The sequence below is a fragment of the Apodemus sylvaticus genome, chromosome 9 (genome assembly GCF_947179515.1).
Source record: "Apodemus sylvaticus chromosome 9, mApoSyl1.1, whole genome shotgun sequence".
Classification (NCBI taxonomy): Eukaryota; Metazoa; Chordata; class Mammalia; order Rodentia; family Muridae; genus Apodemus; species Apodemus sylvaticus.
The window spans coordinates 93,544,469-93,564,393 of NC_067480.1; the positions used below are offsets into that span (position 1 = coordinate 93,544,469).

The 19,925-nt window shown below is 39.2% G+C and overlaps 1 protein-coding gene across 4 annotated transcripts in view; it reads right to left on the minus strand.

The window, feature by feature from the left end:
- The window catches only part of Fam135a (family with sequence similarity 135 member A), an 86,721-nt gene that overhangs the window by 16,533 nt on the left and 50,263 nt on the right, over nucleotides 1–19,925 (minus strand). For 2 of the 4 annotated variants that reach the window (XM_052193041.1, XM_052193039.1), the window contains exons 14-16: nucleotides 5,940–6,013; nucleotides 4,083–4,237; nucleotides 1,535–3,869 (exon numbers count right to left, since the gene is read on the minus strand). In XM_052193041.1, the coding sequence (XP_052049001.1) occupies nucleotides 1,535–3,869; nucleotides 4,083–4,237; nucleotides 5,940–6,013 (2,564 nt within the window). Of the gene's footprint in view, nucleotides 1–1,534; nucleotides 3,870–4,082; nucleotides 4,238–5,939; nucleotides 6,014–19,925 lie in introns of those variants that run through there. The other 2 variants (XM_052193042.1, XM_052193043.1) reach the window with 2 other exon arrangements.

The window sequence follows — 19,925 nt, forward strand, 5'->3', positions numbered from 1 at the left end:
TACAGAAGTGAAGGAAAAGAAGATCAGCAACATTTGTAAAAGTCATGAAACTATGTGGGGTCATCTAAATGACTTTATCAAAGGATAACTGTTTTGGTTCTTTTAGTATATATTCTAATTAAATACAATGAAAACGTTAAGTCTGAAGTAACTTTAAAGTAGACTTTTAAACTTGAAACTAAGAAAACGTTAGAAATGGTTTACGCTTTCTCCAAAATTTAGTATTACATGCAGAGAATAAAAGTACTGGGAAAATGGCAACTGATATTTATCATGCAATCAACCTTTTTCTTTTTTATTATCTTACAACTTAAAAAAACAAGAAAGAAAGAAGCTATCATATATAGCACAGTTGTGAGCATGGTATTAAGGCAGGTGGGATATTCAAATTTTTTTCTAATGTTCCAATAAAGAGCAGCAACAAGAGGTACACAACTCTAACGCAGCATACAGTATTTGGTACAAAAATAAATCTAATTTGAAGGCTGTAACCTGCCATTTAACATGAAACCCACTTGGCTGAAATCAGGTGGGAAGGATGGAACAGATGGAGAGTAGCCTCTGGGGTGCATACTGGGTGAAGACAGAGACTTTGCCTTCTGATGCCTCAGAGAAACTGAAGATCCCAAAGGTGCCATCAGTTTTTCTTTACTTCTGTCCATGTGGCCGTGGTTGTCCCTGGGAGGGCAGGCTGAGCTTGAACTCATAAAGATCTGCCTGACTCACTCCTGAGTGCGGGATTAAAGACTTACGCTATCATGTCAAGCTAGTATGTAAGTTTTCAAATCAATGACTGTTACCATATTATTGCTTTAGTTTTATATATAATTCATAGTCATTTGTGACTTTAAAAATCTACTCCAGGCAGTGGTGGCGCACGCCTTTAATCCCAGCACTTAGGAGGTAGAGGCAAGCGGATTTCTGAGTTCAAGGCCAGCCTGGTCTACAAAGTGAGTTCCAGGACAGCCAGGACTACACAGAGAAACCCTGTCTCGAAAACAAACAAACAAACAATCTACTGTACACATGCCCGATTCCTCGCCTCACAGATGATGACTTGGTCTGGGCTGAAATAGAAGACCTTAGGAACCCGAGCACACAAATCAATCTGCTACTGCAAACAACTGACTTAAGGAAGGCGACGGGGCTAAGGCCCCCGTACATGGGTTTAAGCAGTTCCTACAGAGGTGTCATTCATTTCCTTATTATCACCTATAAGTCCCACATGTACTCAGTACAACCCAGCTCTTCCTCGAAATTATGAGGGAGAACTGATGTACTGTCAAAAGCAGAGTTTTAATCTTAGCTACTGTACACTTCTAACATAAAACTGCTGAAAAACAGATCTAACCCATATGACAGGACCCTTTGGAAGCAGACTTCCAAAGGTACATACAGTGTCCATTTCATCATTTTTAACAATCAAGGAAACATGTTTTGTTAGAAGAAACAACAAAAGATTCCACCTTTTGGCACTATATTGATGTTCCAGATATATGCTTAGCACACAATTCCATTGAGTTCCATTACTTACGCATGTATTTGAGGCTTTGGTGAATTCTCATACCAGGAGGTTGAAGAACTGAAGCTGTAAGAAATGCTGCTTGGCTGCTTTGTGATGGCATCAAGTTTACTTCTAGAAGAATATTTAACGCAAGGAGACTCTCGCGGAGCAGATGGGAAGGACAGACAACCAGATGTACACACAGCAGGAACAGTTATGCTAGCCCTCAGATAGTCACTGCTTAGTTTCTCGGACTGTTCATGTCTTTCTTCTCCTAACTCATTTCCACTTAGATAGTGAACACTTACTGTTCCATCTGTAGCTGAAAAATCTGTTTCTTCATGATACCCATTTTGAACCATTTCTTGATCCTCCTCCTCTTCGTCTTTGCCCTGGTCCTGCTGAAGATTACTAATTCCTTTGTCAGAGGTTTCCTGAGAGCTAACTGGGCTGTGGCAGGTAAGAGCACATGCATCAGAAACATCTGTATTGCTATGAGATCCAAAATAATTTTCCACAAGCCCTTGCTTAACCACATCAGTGCTATTGGAAAGAGAGTCCCCTGTACTCGGAGGGTCGCTCTCTACAGCAGGGGCTTCTGAACACCTTTGTTTGTGACTTAGTGGCTCACTGCTTTTCCCTTCCACAGTTCTGTCTCCACTGAGCTCGGCATCAGTGCAAACGGAACCTGAAACCACACAAGGAGAACCTACAAAAATCAGTTTTGAATTTGGTGTTGGCACTGTGTCCGTGGAGTTGTTACTAGATGCGCCATGGCTCTGGGAGCTGGTAAAGAGAGCGTCCAAATGAGGCTTGGAGCCCCAGCCACTCCCTACACCACCGGAAGCATCTTCACCTGAGAAAATGAGCTGCAAAGGGTCCTCACTGCTTAAATCTAAGGAATGCACTGCTAATGTATCACTGTCCAAATGCTCTGAAAAAACAACACATTGTTGTTGCAAAATAATACTTGACTTTTTAGTATCATCGCACTTTGGCAGATCCATGGTTCCTAGTACAGCTTTATTATCACTTAGATGACAGTCAGGCACAGCAGATTTCTTACAGTTATCATCAGGTGACAATTCATCATCAGAAGGCAGTGAGTTTATTGACGTCAAAGATGACTGTATTTCACTTAAAGCACTTGTGCTCTCAGTGCAATGACTTCCTAGTGAAAATTTTACATTGTGATCAGGCCTCATCAAAAGCTGAGGAAATAATCTTTCATTATTGCAAGGACCTGGCCCATGGAGGGTTTCAAAGGCTATTTCCGGATTTGGATGTGTTGCAAAAGAACTTGGTTCACTTTCAACACCTGAATCTGAAAATCTAGAGGAAGCATACATGGCATTAGTATCTGGTAATTTAATTGTGTCACTACTTACTACAACATGATATTCTCTTGTAGAAGGAGCAGGTAGATAACTTCTGAGTTTAGTTAATGATTCTTCAGTAGAATGACATTTTGCCTCCCGTAGAGCATCCTTTTCAAGAGGTATATCTATAGACTTGGATTTATCACTGGAGTCTAAGGCCTCAAAATCGGGCAGTAAATTATCCACAAATAGTTCATTTTCTCGAAGCTCTGTCCAAGGTCCTATTTTAATTTTTTCTCCACTGAAAGACTCTTTACTGCTGGACTTGACTTCAAGTGTTCTAACTCCTGAAGATGGGGCTGTCTGAGAGTCATGGCAATCATTTGATGAACTTGTAGATGCCAGATTGTGTTCCGTATCTGGGATATCACTATCGTCTTGGGAAATAGCAAGTTTACCTGAAATGGACAAATTTGCACAAAGATTTAGGCTGCCAGAGTTCAAGAGATCGAACTGGTCTGGTTGCATATTTTCAGTATCTGGAGACTTGTGTTCAGTTCTGTCTGTATTAGTTGACAGAGAGCTAGCTTCCTTTTGACTTGGCTGTCTGATGTAGGTCTTTAGGTCAAAATTATCTCCACACATTGTGGGATCCAGACCTTCCTTCTGACTAAGTGAAGGATTGCCTTCAAAGCATTTAGTGAGGTCACTTGATGCTGTAGTTTTCAAACATTTGTAGCTTACTAAAACCACAGAATCTTTAGAGTTCTGTTTTATTAACTTTTTTGTGTTTTCTGGTTTCATTGTTTTCATGAGCTTAGTGACCTTAACCTTGGATTTATTTGATTCTTCATTCTTTCCTTTCAGAGACTTTGTTAGCTGCTTTTCACCTTCTGCATTGCAATTACTGGAGGCAACAGCAGGTCTGACCTTCAACTCTGGGCTAGAAAGTCCTGCTACAGAGCTTTCTTCAGTCTCATGTTTATCCATTTTACTGGTCTCTGATATCTGAAGACTCTGAATTCCCATCCAGGGCGCATCTAAGTCTTTTATTCAAAGAAAAAAGATTCAAGTTTATAAGTGTGAGAACTCAAAGGATCAAAACTACTTTTTCTAACTATAACTTTCTACTTTCCTCAAAAGTAAATGAAACTAGAGGGGAGAATGATTTACTATTAGGGGATGGTTTTATGTATATTTGGAAGAATATACTGAAATTGACATACAGAGCTTATGTATTTTAGTTAGATTATACTTACCTTCGATAACTGAATCTAAATACCTATCTTCAAAGATTATAGGTAATGAATTGAGATCTCCATCTAATTCACTACATTCAATAGGTAGGGGTGGAAGAGAGCTGCAGAAGGAAGTGTTTTTGATAGCGGTGCACATCTGAAGATGACTCTGAGCACTGAAAAATATTCTTAAGTCAGATGGTAGTGACAAGATAATTCCACCCGCCTCCACTTTAAACTCACTCCTGTTCTCTTCCCCACCAGTTCTCGTCCCTTTCAAGATACTACAGCCTTGGGAACATTCTCTTGGTCAGAGATAAAAACAGGCAAAATGATAATTAGGGTTTTCTGATACTAAATTATTGACATAAAAATATAGTTTGTTAACAAACTAATTCCTAATCTATTTTATCATTTCAAGGTTAATGCCAATGCATTTTGGTTGAAGGGTCAAATTTTCTGTAAACAATTCATAGAAGTAGTATCAAAAGTTCAATGCTTACTAATTATATAAAGAGAATACAGGGAAAATGTGTGTTTCACATGGCTGCTTTCTTAATACATATTGTACAGTGAACAGCTATTTCAAACAAGATATATAAATTTCTAATCCAAAATAGTGATCAGAAAAATGTTCTAGGGGACTGGAAGATGGATGACTTGGTAATTAAAAGCACTCAGTGTTCTGGCAAAAGGCCTGGTTTGAATCCCAGCACCCACATGGTGGCTCACAACCATCTGTGACTATAGTTCCAGGAGATGTGAATTCCTTCTCTGATCACCAATAGTACCAGGCATACACATGGCGAAATACACACATTCAGAAAAAAATACCAGACACACACAAAAAAATTTTTTTAGAAAAAAATTCTAATAAAAATTCTTTAAAAAGTCAAAAATGTATAGTAAAAATTCTATTTAATTATTACCAGTCTGAACAATTAACACTTGCCCTAGTTTTATAATTTACTACTGACTACCTTTGATGTCCAATTATTGTTTATGGGTATTTTTAGGAGGTTTTTTATATATACATATAAAATATATCCTATGATTTGACAAATATACAACACAGAACATTTCCATCTACCCAGTGTGCTCCCGTTTCCTTAATTTCCCAGTCACGCCAACCCCAAGAGGACCACTGTTTGGGCTTTCTTCACATTAACGTTTTGCTTGTTCAAGACTTCATATATATAAAATCTTACAGAATTCACCACTTAGGGTCTGCTTTACTTTTTTCAAGTGAAATTACTTCAAACCACTCTTTAAAGACAAAGAAAATGAGACCTAACCATATTCAGTAGAAAAGATGGAAGGCATTTCTTTTGGATTTTTGTTTTGATTTTTAAGACATGGTTTCTCCATGTAGTCCTGGCTGTCCTGGCACTCCTATGTAGACTAGGGTGGCCTCCAACACGAGACCAACCTGCCTCTACCTCCTCACTGCTGGGATTAAAGGGTGTGCTCCACTGTTCAGCTATTTCAATTTCCATCACTTATGTCATGGAAGGCAGTGCTGTTCCCATTTAGACTGAAGATGTTACACAAAAATGACCGATGTGAGCTATTGTGACCTGAGAAGGGAAAAGCAGAAGTCGGGCACGGGGAAGAGTAGAGGCCCATGGTAATGTCAAAGGTGTGACAAAGCTTATCTCCAGGGACACAGTGCAAGTCCATTATGCTTTTATTAGATCAGAAAGGGACTTTCAAGAATTAATTCCTTGGATTAAACCTAATGTCACTGAAGTTCTAAACTGAAATTCCTTCATTTTCTTCTGCTTTAAATACTACGAACTCTGTCATTAATTATGTCTAAGATATCAAATATAAAATGATATAAAATAGAATTCTCTGCATTTTGAATCTGCTACTTACTGGAGTTCCTGGTATGCAATGGCAGCTTCTCTTGGATGTTCAAAACAAAAGAACGCTTCCGAAAATCTGCGAACCTACAGAATTCAAAAAAGGAGCATTGGTTGCGTGGAGGCTCATGTCAGTCTAGCACAGAATACAGGCCGAGATGCCGATTCCACCAGACACCCAAAGCCAGGCCTGTGAGAATTCACCTTCTTCCCTTCAGTGCTGCTAAATCACTGTACTTCTAGGTTGTGTGGACTAAAGAAACAAAAGGACCGTGTGAGAAAAGTTTACAGTTGTATCTCTCATCTCCTCCCTGAAGGTAAAGATGGCACTTGTCCTGCTTACTTCGTCTACAGTTTCTGAAATACTCCCTGACAGACACGTGGGGGACAATGTCCACTGTGGCAGACATTAACAACGTACATGAGCATGAACTGACTGACCTATTAGCACTGGGACTTTGGGCACTTGACCTTTGAGCTTCAGGTGATGCACTTTCAAAAAACATTCAATACTTGTTATGCACATGGCATTGTGACGAACAAAGAATATGTGCCCAGAAGTTTCCATGGGGACAGTCTGTATAAGGACATGCTTTTGTCTAGCACTCATTGCATTCTGCCTTAACACAACTATGCACAAATGACATCCTTCTCTAGCAATATGTTGTTCTTTAGGACAGGAACTATGTTTTGTATTTTGCTTTTTAAGACTGGGTCTAACTGTTTAGGTCTGTGTAGCCTGGATCTTGCAATGTAGACCAAGTTGGTCTTGAACTCACTGGGATCAACTTGAGATTTACTTGCCTCTGTTTCCCCAGTGCCAGGATTAAGGGTGTGGCCATGATGGCTGAAGAAGCTGTGCTTTGATGACTTAGATGCCTGCTAATACATTCTGGTGTGCTATAGAAGAATATACTTGGTAAATACATATTGAATTTACTATTTCCTCCACTGTTTGTATTCTGACATTTATTTTTAATTATAAAAATATAATTATTTATAATTATTAAATCATATTATGCTAAGGATTTTCTTGGTGTGTGTGTGTACATTTACTTGGTGACTATAAAGAACAAATGTCTATTTTTGTAATATTAAGTGCACAAAGACAGAAGCTTCATTACATTTCTTCACTAACATCGACCTTTTCCTTAACCCTCTTCCCTCTGGCTGTTCCCCAGAGGACTCTTTCACTTCATTTGTCCTTCCTTTCCTTTAGCGTCCACTGGACTTCCAGAGTCCGTGAGCTGCTTCCTTCCTCTCCTTAGCAGCCCTGATTCCCACAGCAAGCCTGGGTGAGACTGATGTAAACCTTAAACGTGCCACAGGGGAGGTATCTTCGTTTAGTACGTGAGGAAGCTGTGCAAACAGAGCCAAGGGCGGGATGAGCCTGGCCTTTCAAGCACACATTTGGGAAACTCCAAATCTGTGCTCTAAAGGTCTTAGCTTTTTGTTTTGTTACACCAAGGCTTTGTTACAGAAATACTCCCTTGCCTTATGTACTCAAATGAACTTCTTTTTCCAAATTCTCTGAGTTATATTAGCACACTGGGATAATATGCAACAAATGAGTCTCCGTGTCACAGTAACTGTGGTCTGACTGCCGCCTGATGGCAACACATACTAAAATTTGTTAGGTTTGAAAATTTAAATTTAAGGTATATAATACCTCCCCCATATGATTGCTTTGTTACAGCTGCTTATAAAACCAAGTCTAATTTAAATATAATCTGCTTGGCAATATCACAACTATTCAAACTTGAACAGATAGAAAAAAAGCTGAACTTTTGCTTTAAAGAGCTAAGTTCTTTTCTGGGCTCACTCTACTACTTTGTTTAAATTGTTCAGCATATTTGCTATACTAATTCTATATGCCTAACACTGAGTATGCAGGGTCTCTATGTCCTAGATTATAATCTTTATATTAACCTGAAAAATGAATACACTTCACAAATGTGTGATTGCATGTCCTTTGCTATTTATGTTACCACAATGCTTTCTTACACAAAACTATTTCATATACATAATATTAGATACAATTCTAACTTATTTAAATAAATTGATTTCTCTATCCACATCTCTTCCAAAAGAGTGAATTAACAAAGAAGAACTTTATTTTTGTACGTGTACTAGGCCATTTTATCTATCTTTATTAAATTGTCTAGGTCTTTCTGTTCTTCCTGGCACTGGGATCAGAACCCAGCACACGTGTGAGGTGGGGCTGCCGCAGGGAGTTCTATCCCTTGCTCAGCATTGTCTGGTTCTGTGGAGGGACATCTGAGTTATGGAATTACACATTTAAAGTGAAATTTGAGGAATTCTGACATGAAAGCATCACTGTACTAACCGTCAAGGAGACCATGACGACTTGCAGAGACAGCTGCACATCACTAGTCAGACAACACTGAGAACCAAAGCTTGCTTGTTTCTCTTACCCTTCTCTTCTCTTTTCTGAGACAGGGCCTCACTCTGTGGCCTTGTACTTGCTAGGTAGTTCATGTTCATCACAAGCTCATGACCCTGTTATCCAGAGGCAGGGATTACATACATGAACTACCATGCACAGCTATAATTCACCTAAAATAGAAATATCCGCCTCAGGCATGATAGCACAGGCCTTTACTTCTAGTATATGAGAAGCAGAAGTGATCTCTGTGAGTACAAGGCCAGCATGCTCAACATGCTGAGTTCCAGGACAGCTACAGCAGCACAGTAAGACTCTCTCAAAAAAGAAAAAGAAAAAAGAAAAAAAAAAACTCTGACTAACCTAATTAGTTAACTAACTAGCTAATCACTTTCTTTCTTTTTTTAATTTTTTTATTCGATATAATTTATTTACATTTCAAATGATTTCCCCTTTTCTAGCCCCCCACTCCCCGAAAGTCCCGTAAGCCCCCTTCTCTTCCCCTGTCCTCCCACCCACCCCTTCCCACTTCTCCATTCTGGTTTTGCTGAATACTGTTTCACTGAGTCTTTCTAGAACCAGGGGCCACTCCTCCTTTCTTCTTGTATCTCATTTGATGTGTGGATTATGTTTTGGGTATTCCAGTTTTCTAGGTTAATAACCACTTATTAGTGAGTGCATACCATGATCCACCCTATGAGTCTGGGTTACCTCACTTAGTATAATGTTCTCTAGCTCCATCCATTTGCCTAAGAATTTCATGAACTCATTGTTTCTAATGGCTGAATAGTACTCCATTGAGTAGATATACCACATTTTTTGCATCCACTCTTCTGTTGAGGGATACCTGGGTTCTTTCCAGCATCTGGCAATTATAAATAGGGCTGCTATGAACATAGTAGAGCATGTATCCTTATTACATGGTGGGGAATCCTCTGGGTATATGCCCAGGAGTGGTATAGCAGGATCTTCTGGAAGTGAGGTGCCCGGTTTTCGGAGGAACCGCCAGACTGATTTCCAGAGTGGTTGTACCAATTTGCAACCCCACCAGCAGTGGAGCTTACACCAGTCAGAAAAGCTAATCACTTTCAAAAATAATCCCCTTCCAAAAATCCTTGTAAGTAAAGGATAAAAAAAGAAATACTAGTAAAAAAAATATCACTTGGGACCTTTTAACATTGGATCTAATATTCCAATAATTATAAACTAACTATAATTATTCACTTTTACTATCATTATAAATATTATTTATAATGATAGTAAAAGTGAAAGTCTGCTCAAACCTTGTAAAAAATAAAACAAAAATTATTTAGAAAATATTCCTTAATATCTTAACATTCATATTTACAGTTGTATTAAAAGAATATTAAATAGTTTTAGAGAGGAGTATATCTTTAAAAATGCAATGCAAACTTTTTACATCACTATAGAAATGGCAATGTGGCTATTTCAAACTCCTCCTACAACATAAATTGTACCTACTCTGTTAAAATATTCATTCATTCATTCATTCATTCATTCATTCTTTCTTTCTTTCTTTCTTTCTTTCTTTCTTTTATTTATCTTTGGTGTCATGGGTCAAACTCAGAGCCTTGTACAAGCTAGGCAACTGGTTTACCACTGAGTTGTAATATCAAGCAGCCAACCTTTTAAAAAAAAAAAAGATCTTGAATCTTAGTTACAGCTTTTCACAGTTCCCTGGCCCACTGTCTTACTGGAAAGCAGTATCTACACATGAGAATGAGGGTTAGTCAGGGTTATTCAATTTGGTAATTTTAAGTGCCAATGTAAAACTGTGTTTTCCCCACAGTCAGAACTGCACTCAAATGAGGACATGCCATGTTCAACTCCCACTCTTTTTACAAGAATGGTGTTCATTTAGGCAACAGTAGAACTGATAATAACTTGGGTGAACTTAAAAACCTGTACCTATGTCTAGACCTCAATCATTAGTTCATGGTTTTTTTTTTTTAATGTTTCTTAGCTAGACTTGAAAAATTGTTTTAATTTCACCAGTGAGAAATTGATTCAGAACCCATGATATAATAAAAACAAACTACAAAACTGGAGAAAGTACATCAAACAACAGCAGCAAGAATTGAAGAAAAATGCATTTACATTCAAGGAAGCAGGAAGATGTAAGGAACAATCAAGAAGTAAATGCAGATCGTAAAGATGACTTCAAGATAATATAACTGTTATAAAAGTAGTGGTTCAACTTTTAAAATCTTTTAGAGAAAGATTAGCTTTATTAAAGGAAACCAACCCCTCAAATACCAGGCCCCGGTTCTATCCCTGGTCGAACAAGCAAGCAAACAAATGAATCAGCTTCCACTGAGACATGATGACAACTGACATGGGGCAATTTAGATGGATGGAAAACCTTACTTCCAAAAACAGTAAAAAATACATCCAAAACAAACCCAATATAACGCAAACAAACAAATGAATCAGCTTCCACTGAGACATGATGACAACTGACATGGGGCAATTTAGATGGATGGAAAACCTTACTTCCAAAAACAGTAAAAAATACATCCAAAACAAACCCAATATAACGCAAACAAATGGTAGCTACGTGCAACCCACATGGTCATGCATTCTGTATACACAAACACACAGCCAACAGAATACAGAGAATAACTGTTAGCAAAGATTTGCAGAAGTCATAGAATCCTTCTGCATTGCTAGTAAGAATATAAAACTGTACAAATGCTGTGTAAAAAAGTTGGAGTTTCCTCAGAAAACTAAACAGAGAATGACTGTATGCCACACTAATTCCATTCCTGGATAAACAGTCAACAGAAATGACAACAGACAGTCATCCAAATATTTCAGACAAACTTCACAGCATCACTACTCATAGCAGTCAGAGGCAAAGAATTCTGTTACTTTTTGTCAATGTGTCAGTAATGTAAAGAGAGATGCTTACTTTAACTCACAATTTCAGAGGGTATTGCCCAAAATGGCAGGTACAGTACTCTTGCTGCTGTGCCTTGGTTCAGAACCAGAAGATATACTTTGAAGGCCAAGTAGGCCAGTCTCAAATGTTGCAGAACCTTCTAAAAGGGTGTCACTAGGGGTTCCCACATACAAGAGTCTGTGATGGGTATTTCCCACTTAAACCATATTATCGGTTTATCTATCCAATGGAATTTGGCCATAAGATGAAGTATCAACATATGCAGTAACAGGATGAACTCCGAACAGTGTACTGAAAGAAACCAAGCACAATGGTCAGGCCTGTGCTTACTGATAGGAAACATGCAGGAACTATAAGTGAGACTGTAACCACAGAAGAGGAAGGGAAGGGAAGAACAACAGGTTCACATCTGGATAAATGTCCTAGCTGAAGGTAAAGGTGACAGTTGCATAACACTGTAAATACTATAAATACTACAGAGTTATATATAATCTTTAACGTGTTTTATGTTTTTCTGATTGCAAAAATGAGGAAAAAGTCTTGGGAAACAGCTACATGTTACCTATTACACTGACTCCATAAGTCTTATCAATACATATTTTGATCTCCTAGTCATTACGCTATTGGTGGGATGTTTAATATTTTAGGTCATCAATTCTAGTAAATAAGTGCAAATGAAACATGTTCATATCAGTTCATATTCAAGCAAAATGAAAATTCAAATCCATATCTTTTATTGCCATGGTCATCGCAGAAAATATAATTGAGATTATATGTCATCTCGTAAAACACAGATGGAACAACACACAAGAATCAGAATGAAAGGTATACTACAGCGCAGGACTACTGTTTACTCTGCATGAACACACTTCATGTGAGCACACTTCCTTTCACAGCCTCCCTTCTCTCGTTAGTCCTTTAGACAGCTTTACTTCTTTCCTGTCATGTGTGCACTAATGTTTTTATGTATTCATATAAAACCTACGAGTCAAAATTGATAAAAACAAACTAACAGCAAACAACATGCAATACTCTCACACCAGCGGAGGTAGCCAGAGAAAGAGCGAGACTTCTTATGAGAAGTTCCCACTGTTACTAATGAATACATAGTAAAACCATGAGCTTCCCTCTGCTGTCTTTCCCTGAAGAAATACTGTACAACTTTTCGGCTAATCTGGTTATTATAGGCCTTTCAGAATGTCCAGGTAGTTTAAGTTCATGTTGAACTGAGTAAGTGGGAGCCCGACATCAATCAAAGCTATAACTGCCACAGTTTTTGTGACACACTACAAAGCAAGGCACTACAGCATTTTCTCATTATATCTTTTTTATTCCATATATTCTTTATTTACATTTTAAATGATTTCCCCTTTCCCAATCTCCCCTGCCCCCCGAAAGTCCCTTAAGCCATCTCCCCTCCTCCTGTTCCCCAATCAGCCTCTCCCCGGGTTCCCTGTCCTAGTATTCCCCTACACTGCTGCATTGAGCCTTTCTAGGACCAGGGGCCTCTCCTCCCTTTGATGTCCAATAAGTCCATCCTCTGCTGCCTATGCATCTGCAGCCATGGGTAATGCCATGTGAACTATCTGGTTGATGTTTTTGTCCCTGGGAGTCCTAGGTGGCTCATATTGTTGTTCCTCCTATGGCACTACAGACCCCATTCAGCTCCTTGGGTCCTTTCTCCAGCTCCCCCATTGGGGACCCTGTGCTCAGTTCAACTGAGTTGGCTGGCTGAGAGTGTCCCCCTCTATATTTGTCATGCACTAGCAGAGCCTCCCAGGTGACAGCTGTATCCGGCTTCAGTCAGCAAGCACTTGTGGGCATCGATAATAGCGTTTGGGTTTTTTTTTTTTTTTTTGATATATTTTTTATTTACATTTCAAATGATTTCCCCTTTTCTGGGTCCCCACTCCCCACAAGTCCCATAAGCCCTCTTCCGTCTCCCTGTTCTTCCATCCACCCCTTCCCACTTCCCTGTTCTGGAATTCCCCTATACTCTTGCACTGAGTCTTTCCAGAACCAGGGGCCACTCCTCCATTCTTTTTGGACATCATTTAATTTGTGGATTATGTCTTGGGTATTCAAAGTTTCTAGGCTAATATTCACTTATCAGTGAGTGCATACCATGATTGATCTTTTGAGACTGGGTTACCTCACTTAGTATGATGTTCTCCAGCTCCATCCATTTGTCTAAGAATTTCATGAATTCATTGTTTCTAATGGCTGAATAGTACTCCATCGTGTAAATATACCACATTTTTTTGTATCCATTCCTCCGTTAAAGGACACCTAGGTTCTTTCCAGCTTCTGGCTACTACAAATAGGGCTGCTATGAACATAGTGGAGAATGTGTCCTTATTGCATGCTGAAGAATCCTCTGGATATATGCCCAGGAGTGGTATAACAGGGTCCTCAGGAAGTGTCATGCCCAGTTTTCTGAGGAACTGCCAGACTGATTTCCAAAGTGGTTGCACCATCTTGCAATCCCACCAGCAGTGGAGGAGTGTTCCTCTTTCTCCACATCCTTGCCAATACCTGCTGTCTCTGAGTTTTTGACCTTAGCCATTCTGACTGGTGTGAGGTGAAATCTCAGGGTTGTTTTGATTTGCATTTCCCTAATGATTAATGATGTTGAACATTTCTTAAGGTGTTTCTCAGCTCTCCGAAGTTCTTCATGTGAAAATTCTTTGTTTAGCTCCATGCCCCACTTTTTAATGGGGTTATTTGGTTCTCTGGGTTCTACTTTCTTGAGTTCCTTGTATATATTAGCCCTCTGTCAGATTTAGGGTTGGTGAAGATCCTTTCCCAGTCTGTTGGTTGACGTTTTGTCCTTTTGATGGTGTCCTTTGCCTTACAGAAACTTTGTAGTTTTATGAGGTCCCATTTGTCAATTCTTGATCTTAGAGCATAAGCTACTGGTGTTCTATTCAGGAACTTTTTCCCTGTGCCCATGTCCTCCAGGGTCTTCCCCAGTTTCTTTTCGATTAGTTTCAGTGTGTCAGGTTTTATGTGGAGGTCCTTGATCCATTTGGAGTTGAGCTTGGTACAAGGAGATAAGAATGGATCGATGTGCATTCTTCTGCATGCTGACCTCCAATTGAACCAGCACCATTTGTTGAAAAGACTATCTTTTTTTCCACTGGATGCTTTCAGCTCCTTTGTGAAAGACCAAGTGACCATAGGTGTGTTGGTTCATTTCTGGGTCTTCAATCCTATTCCACTGATCCGCTTGCCTGATATTGTACCAATACCATGCAGTTTTCATCACTATTGCTCTGTAGTAGAGTTTAAAGTCTGGGATACTGAATCCCCCTGAAGTTCTTTTACTGTTGAGAATAGTTTTAGCTATCCTGGGTTTTTTGTTATTCCAGATGAATTTGAGAATTGCTCTTTCTAGCTCTATGAAGAACTGGGTTGGGATTTTTATGGGGATAGCATTGAATCTGTAGATTGCCTTTGGCAAGATGGCCATTTTAACTATATTAATCCTGCCAATCCACAAGCATGGAAGACTTTTCTATTTTCTGAGATCTTCTTTGATTTCCTTCTTCAGAGATCTGAAGTTCTTGTCATGTAGGTCTTTCACTTGTTTGGTTAGAGTCACCCCAAGATACTTTATGCTGTTTGTAGCTATTGTGAAGGGGGTCATTTCCCTAATTTCTTTATCTTATCCTTTGAATATATAAAGGTCTGCTTATCCTTTGAATATATAAAGGTTACTGATTTGCTTGCGTTGATTTTGTAGCCAGCCACTTTGCTGAAGTTGTTTATCAGCTGTAGGAGTTCTCTAGTAGAGTTTTTAGGTCACTTAAGTATACGATCATATCATCTGCAAATAGTGATAGTTTGACTTCTTCCTTTTCAATTTGTATCCCTTTGACTTCCTTATGTTGTCTAATTGCTCTAGCTAGGACTTCAAGAGCTATATCGAAAAGATATGGAGAGAGGGGGCAGCCTTGTCTAGTCCCTGATTTTAGTGGGATTGCTTCAAGTTTGTCTCCATTTAGTTTGATGTTGACTACTGGTTTGCTGTATATTGCTTTTACTATGTTTAGATATAGGCCTTGAATTCCTGTCCTTTCCAAGACTTTTAGCATGAAAGGATGCTGAATTTTGCTTTTTCAGCATCTAATGAAATGATCATGTGTTTTTTTTCTTTGAGTTTGTTTATGTAGTGGATTGCATTGATGGATTTCCTTATATTGAACCATCCCTGCATCCCGGGGATGAAGCCTACTTGATCATGGTGGATGATCGTTTTTATGTGTTCTTGGATTCGGTGGGCAAGAACTTTATTTAGTATTTTTGCATCAATATTCATAAGGGAAATTGGCCTGAAATTCTCTTTCTTAGTTGGATCTTTGTGTGGTTTTGGTATCAGCGTAAATAGTGGCTTCGAAGAAGGAGTTGGGTAGTGTTCCTTCTGTTTCTATTTGGTGGAAAAGTTTGAAGAGTATTGGTGTTAAGTCTTCTTTGAAGGTCTGATAGAATTCTGCACTGAAACCATCTGGTCCTGTGCTGTTTTTGGTCGGAAGCCTATCTATGACCCCTTCTATTTCTTTAGGGGTTATGGGTCTGTTTAGATGGTCTATTTGATCCTGGTTTAATTTTGGTAATTGGTATCTGTCTAAGAAAATGTCCATTTCCTCCAGATTCTCCAGTTGTGTTGAGTACAGGTTTTTGTAGTAAGATCTGATGATTTTTTGAATTTCCTTGGTTTCTGTTGTAATATCTCCGTTTTCATTTCTAATTTTGTTAATTTGGATACTTTCTCTGTGCGCTTTGGTTAGTCTGGCTAAGGGTTTATCTATCTTGTTGATTTTTTTCAAAGAACCAGCTTTTGGTCTTGTTGATTCTTTGTATGGTTCTCTTGGTCTCTACTTGATTGATTTCAGCCCTGAGTTTGATGATTTCCTGTCTTCTTCTCCTCCTGGGTGAATTAGCTTCTTCTTGTTCCAGGGCTTTCAGTTGTTCCGTTTATCTTCTAGTGTATGCTCTCTCGAATTTCCTTTTGGAGGCACTCAAAGCTATGAGTTTTCCTCTTAGCACTGCTTTCATTGTGTCCCATAAATTTGTGTATGTTTTGCCTTCATTTTCATTAAATTCTAAGAAATCTTTGATTTCGTTCTTTATTTCTTCCTTGACCAAGGTATCATTGAGTAGAGTATTGTTCAGTTTCCATGTGTATGTGGGCTTTCTGTTGTTTTTACTGTTACTAAAGACCACTTTTACTCCATAGTGATCTGATAGGAGGCATGGGATTATTTCAATCTTCTTATATTTGTTGAGGTCTGTCTTGTGACCAACTATATGATCTATTTTGGAGAAGGTACCATGAGGTGCTGAGAAAAAGGTATATTCTTTTGCTTTGGGATGAAAAGTTCTATATATATCTGTTAACTCCAATTGGTTCAAAGCTTCAATTAGTTTCATTGTCTCCCTGTTTAGTTTCTGTTTTCCTGATTGGTCCATTGGTGAGAGTGGAGTGTTGAAGTCACCCACAATTATTGTGTTAGGTGCAATGTGTACTTTGAGCTTTAGTAAAGTTTCTTTTATGAATGAGGGCGCCCTTGTATTTGGGGCATAGATGTTCAGGATTGAGAGTTCTTTTTGTTGGATTTTTCCTTTGACCAGCAAGTAGTGACCTTCCATGTCTCTTTTGATGACATTAGGTTGAAAGTCAATTTTATCTGAAATTAGAATGGCAACTCCGGCTTGTTTCCTGGGACCATTTGCTTGTAGAATTGTCTTCCAGCCTTTTCCTCTAAGGTAGTTTTTGTCTTTGACACTGAGGTGTGTTTCCTGTATGCAGCAAAATGTAGGGTCCTGTTTACGTAACCAGTCTGTTAGTCTATGTCTTTTTATTGGGGAATTGAGTCCATTGATGTTAAGAGATATCAAGGAGTAGTGGTTATTGCTTCCTAACATTTTTGATTTTAATTTTATACGTGTGTGGTTATCTTCTTTGGGTTTGATGAAAGAAGCTTAATATCCTACTCTTTCCAGGGTATAGTTTCCCTCGTTGTAATGGTGTTTTCCCCCTATTATCCTTTGTAGGGCTGGGTTTGTAGAAAGATATTGTGTAAATTTGGTTTTGTCATGGAATATCGTGGTTTCTCCATCTATAGTAATTGAGAGTTTCGCTGGGTATAGTAGTCTCGGCTGGCATTTGTGTTCTCTTAGAGTCTGCATGAGCTCCGCCCAGGATCTTCTAGCTTTCATAGTCTCTGGTGAGAAATCTGGTGTAATTCTGATAGGTCTTCCTTTATATGTTACTTGCCCCTTTTCTCTTACTGCCCCAAGTATTCTTTCTTTGTTTAGTACATTTGGGGTTTTGATTATTATGTGACGGGAGGTATTTCTGTTCTGGTCCAGTCTGATTGGAGTTCTGTAGGCTTCTTGTATATTGATGGGCATCTCTCTCTTTAGGTTAGGGAAGTTTTCTTCCATAATTTTGTTGAAGATATTTGCTGGCCCTTTAAGTTGTACATCTTCACTCTCATCAATGCCTATAATCCTTAGATTTGGCTTTCTCATTGTGTCCTGGATTTCCTGGGTATTTTGGGTTACAAGCCTTTTGCATTTTGCATTTTCTTTAACTGTTGAGTCCATGGTTTCTATGGTATCTTCGGCATCTGAGATTCTTTCTTCTATCTCTTGTATTCTGTTGTTGATATTTGCGTCTATGGTCCCTGATTTCTTCCCAAGGTTTTCTATCTCCAAAGTTGTCTCCCTTTGTGCTTTCTTAGTTGTTTCTACTTCTGTTTTTAGATCCTGGAAGTTTTTGCTCAGTTCTGTCATTTGCTTGTTTGTGTTTTCCTCTAATTCTTTAAGAGATTTTTGTGTTTCCTCTTTCATGACTTCTGCCTGTTGATCAAAGTTCTCCTGTATTTCTTTAAGTGATTTTTGCATTTCCTCCTTATTGGCTTTTGTATTCTCCTGAATTTCTTTCAATGATTTTTGTGTTTCCCTTGTAAGGGCTTCTAATTTTTGATCCATTTTCTTCTGAATTTCTTTAAGTATGTCCTTTATGTGTTCCTGTACCAGCATCATGACCAGTGATTTTAAATCCAAATCTTGTTTTTCTGGTGTGTTGGGGTATCCAGGACTTGCTAATGTTGGAGAATTGGGTTTAGATGCTGCCATAATGCCTTGGTTTCTGTTAGTAACATTCCTACGTTTGCCTTTAGCCATCTAGTTCTCCCAGGTGTTAGATGGTCTTATTGTCCCTGGCTGGTGCTTCAACCTACTGTGGATCTTTAAGGTTATCTCTGCAACACTGGATGACTAGGTTTCTTCTGGCACAAAGACTGAGAAGGCCTTTGGAGCCCTTCTCAGTCTTGCCTCAAGCAATATTTTACTTAGGTTGTCAAGGTCAACCAGGTGTTCTCTGTCTGCTCTATTATGGAGCTAAGATGTTGTGGTGGGGGTCACTCCCTCTGTCGATTCTCACATAGGACACAGGTCCTGCGATGGACTGGCTTGCAGATGAACCGCCTATGTGCTCAGTTCCTGAGTGCAGGCAGACACCTGGCGGTTTGCACCACCAGAAATCTAAAGCTCAGGATGATACAATACCTAGTGATTCTTTTCTGTCCCGGCAGGCAGCAAATATGGCCACGGGGCTTCTCTCCTTCAGCAGCTCCCTGGGCAGGACATGGGCCCAGAGCCCGGCGGGCTGGCAGAAAAACCCGCCTATCGCATTTGGGTTTTATAACTGAATATGGGATAGATCACTAGGTAGGGCAGTCTCTAGATGGTCTTTCCCCCAGTCTCTGCTCCACACTTTGCATCTCCTTCTGTGGGTATTTTGTTCCCCCTTCTAAGAAGGACCAGAGTATCCACATTTTGTTCTTCCCTTTTCTTGGGCATCATTTGGTTATGTGAAATATGTCTTGGGTATTCGAAGCTTCTAGGCTAATATCCACTTATCAGTGAGTGCATACCATGTGTGTTCTTTTGTGATTGGGTTACCTCACTCAGGATGATATTTTCCAGTTCCACTCATTTGCCTATAAAATTACAAAGTTTCTATAAGGCAAAGGACACTGTCAATTGGACAAAACGGCAACCAACAAATTGGGAAAAGATCTTTATCAACCCTACATCCAACAGAGGGCTAATATCCAAGATATACAAAGAACTCGAGAAGTTAGACTCCAGACAGTCAAATAACCCTATTTAAAAATGGGGGTACAGAGCTAAACAAAGAATTTTCAACTGAGGAATATCAAATGGCTGAGAAGCACCTAAAGAAATGTTCAACATCCTTAGTCATCAGGGAAATGCAAATCAAAACAACCCTGAGATTTCACCTCACACCAGTCAGAATGGCTAAAACCAAAAATTCAGGTGACAGCAGATGCTGGTGCGGATGTGGAGAAAAAGGAACACTCCTCCACTGTTGGTGAGATTGCAAGATGGTACAACCACTCTGGAAATCAGTCTGGCAGTTCCTCAGAAAACTGGGCATGATATTACCGGAGGACCCTACTATACCATTCCTAGGCATATACCTAGAGAATTCCCCAGCATGTAAGAAGGACACATGCTCCACTATGTTCATAGCAGCCTTATTTATAATAGCCAGAAGCTGGAAAGAACCCAGATGTCTCTCAGCGGAGGAATGGATACAGAAAATGTGGTATATTTACACAATGGAATACTACTCA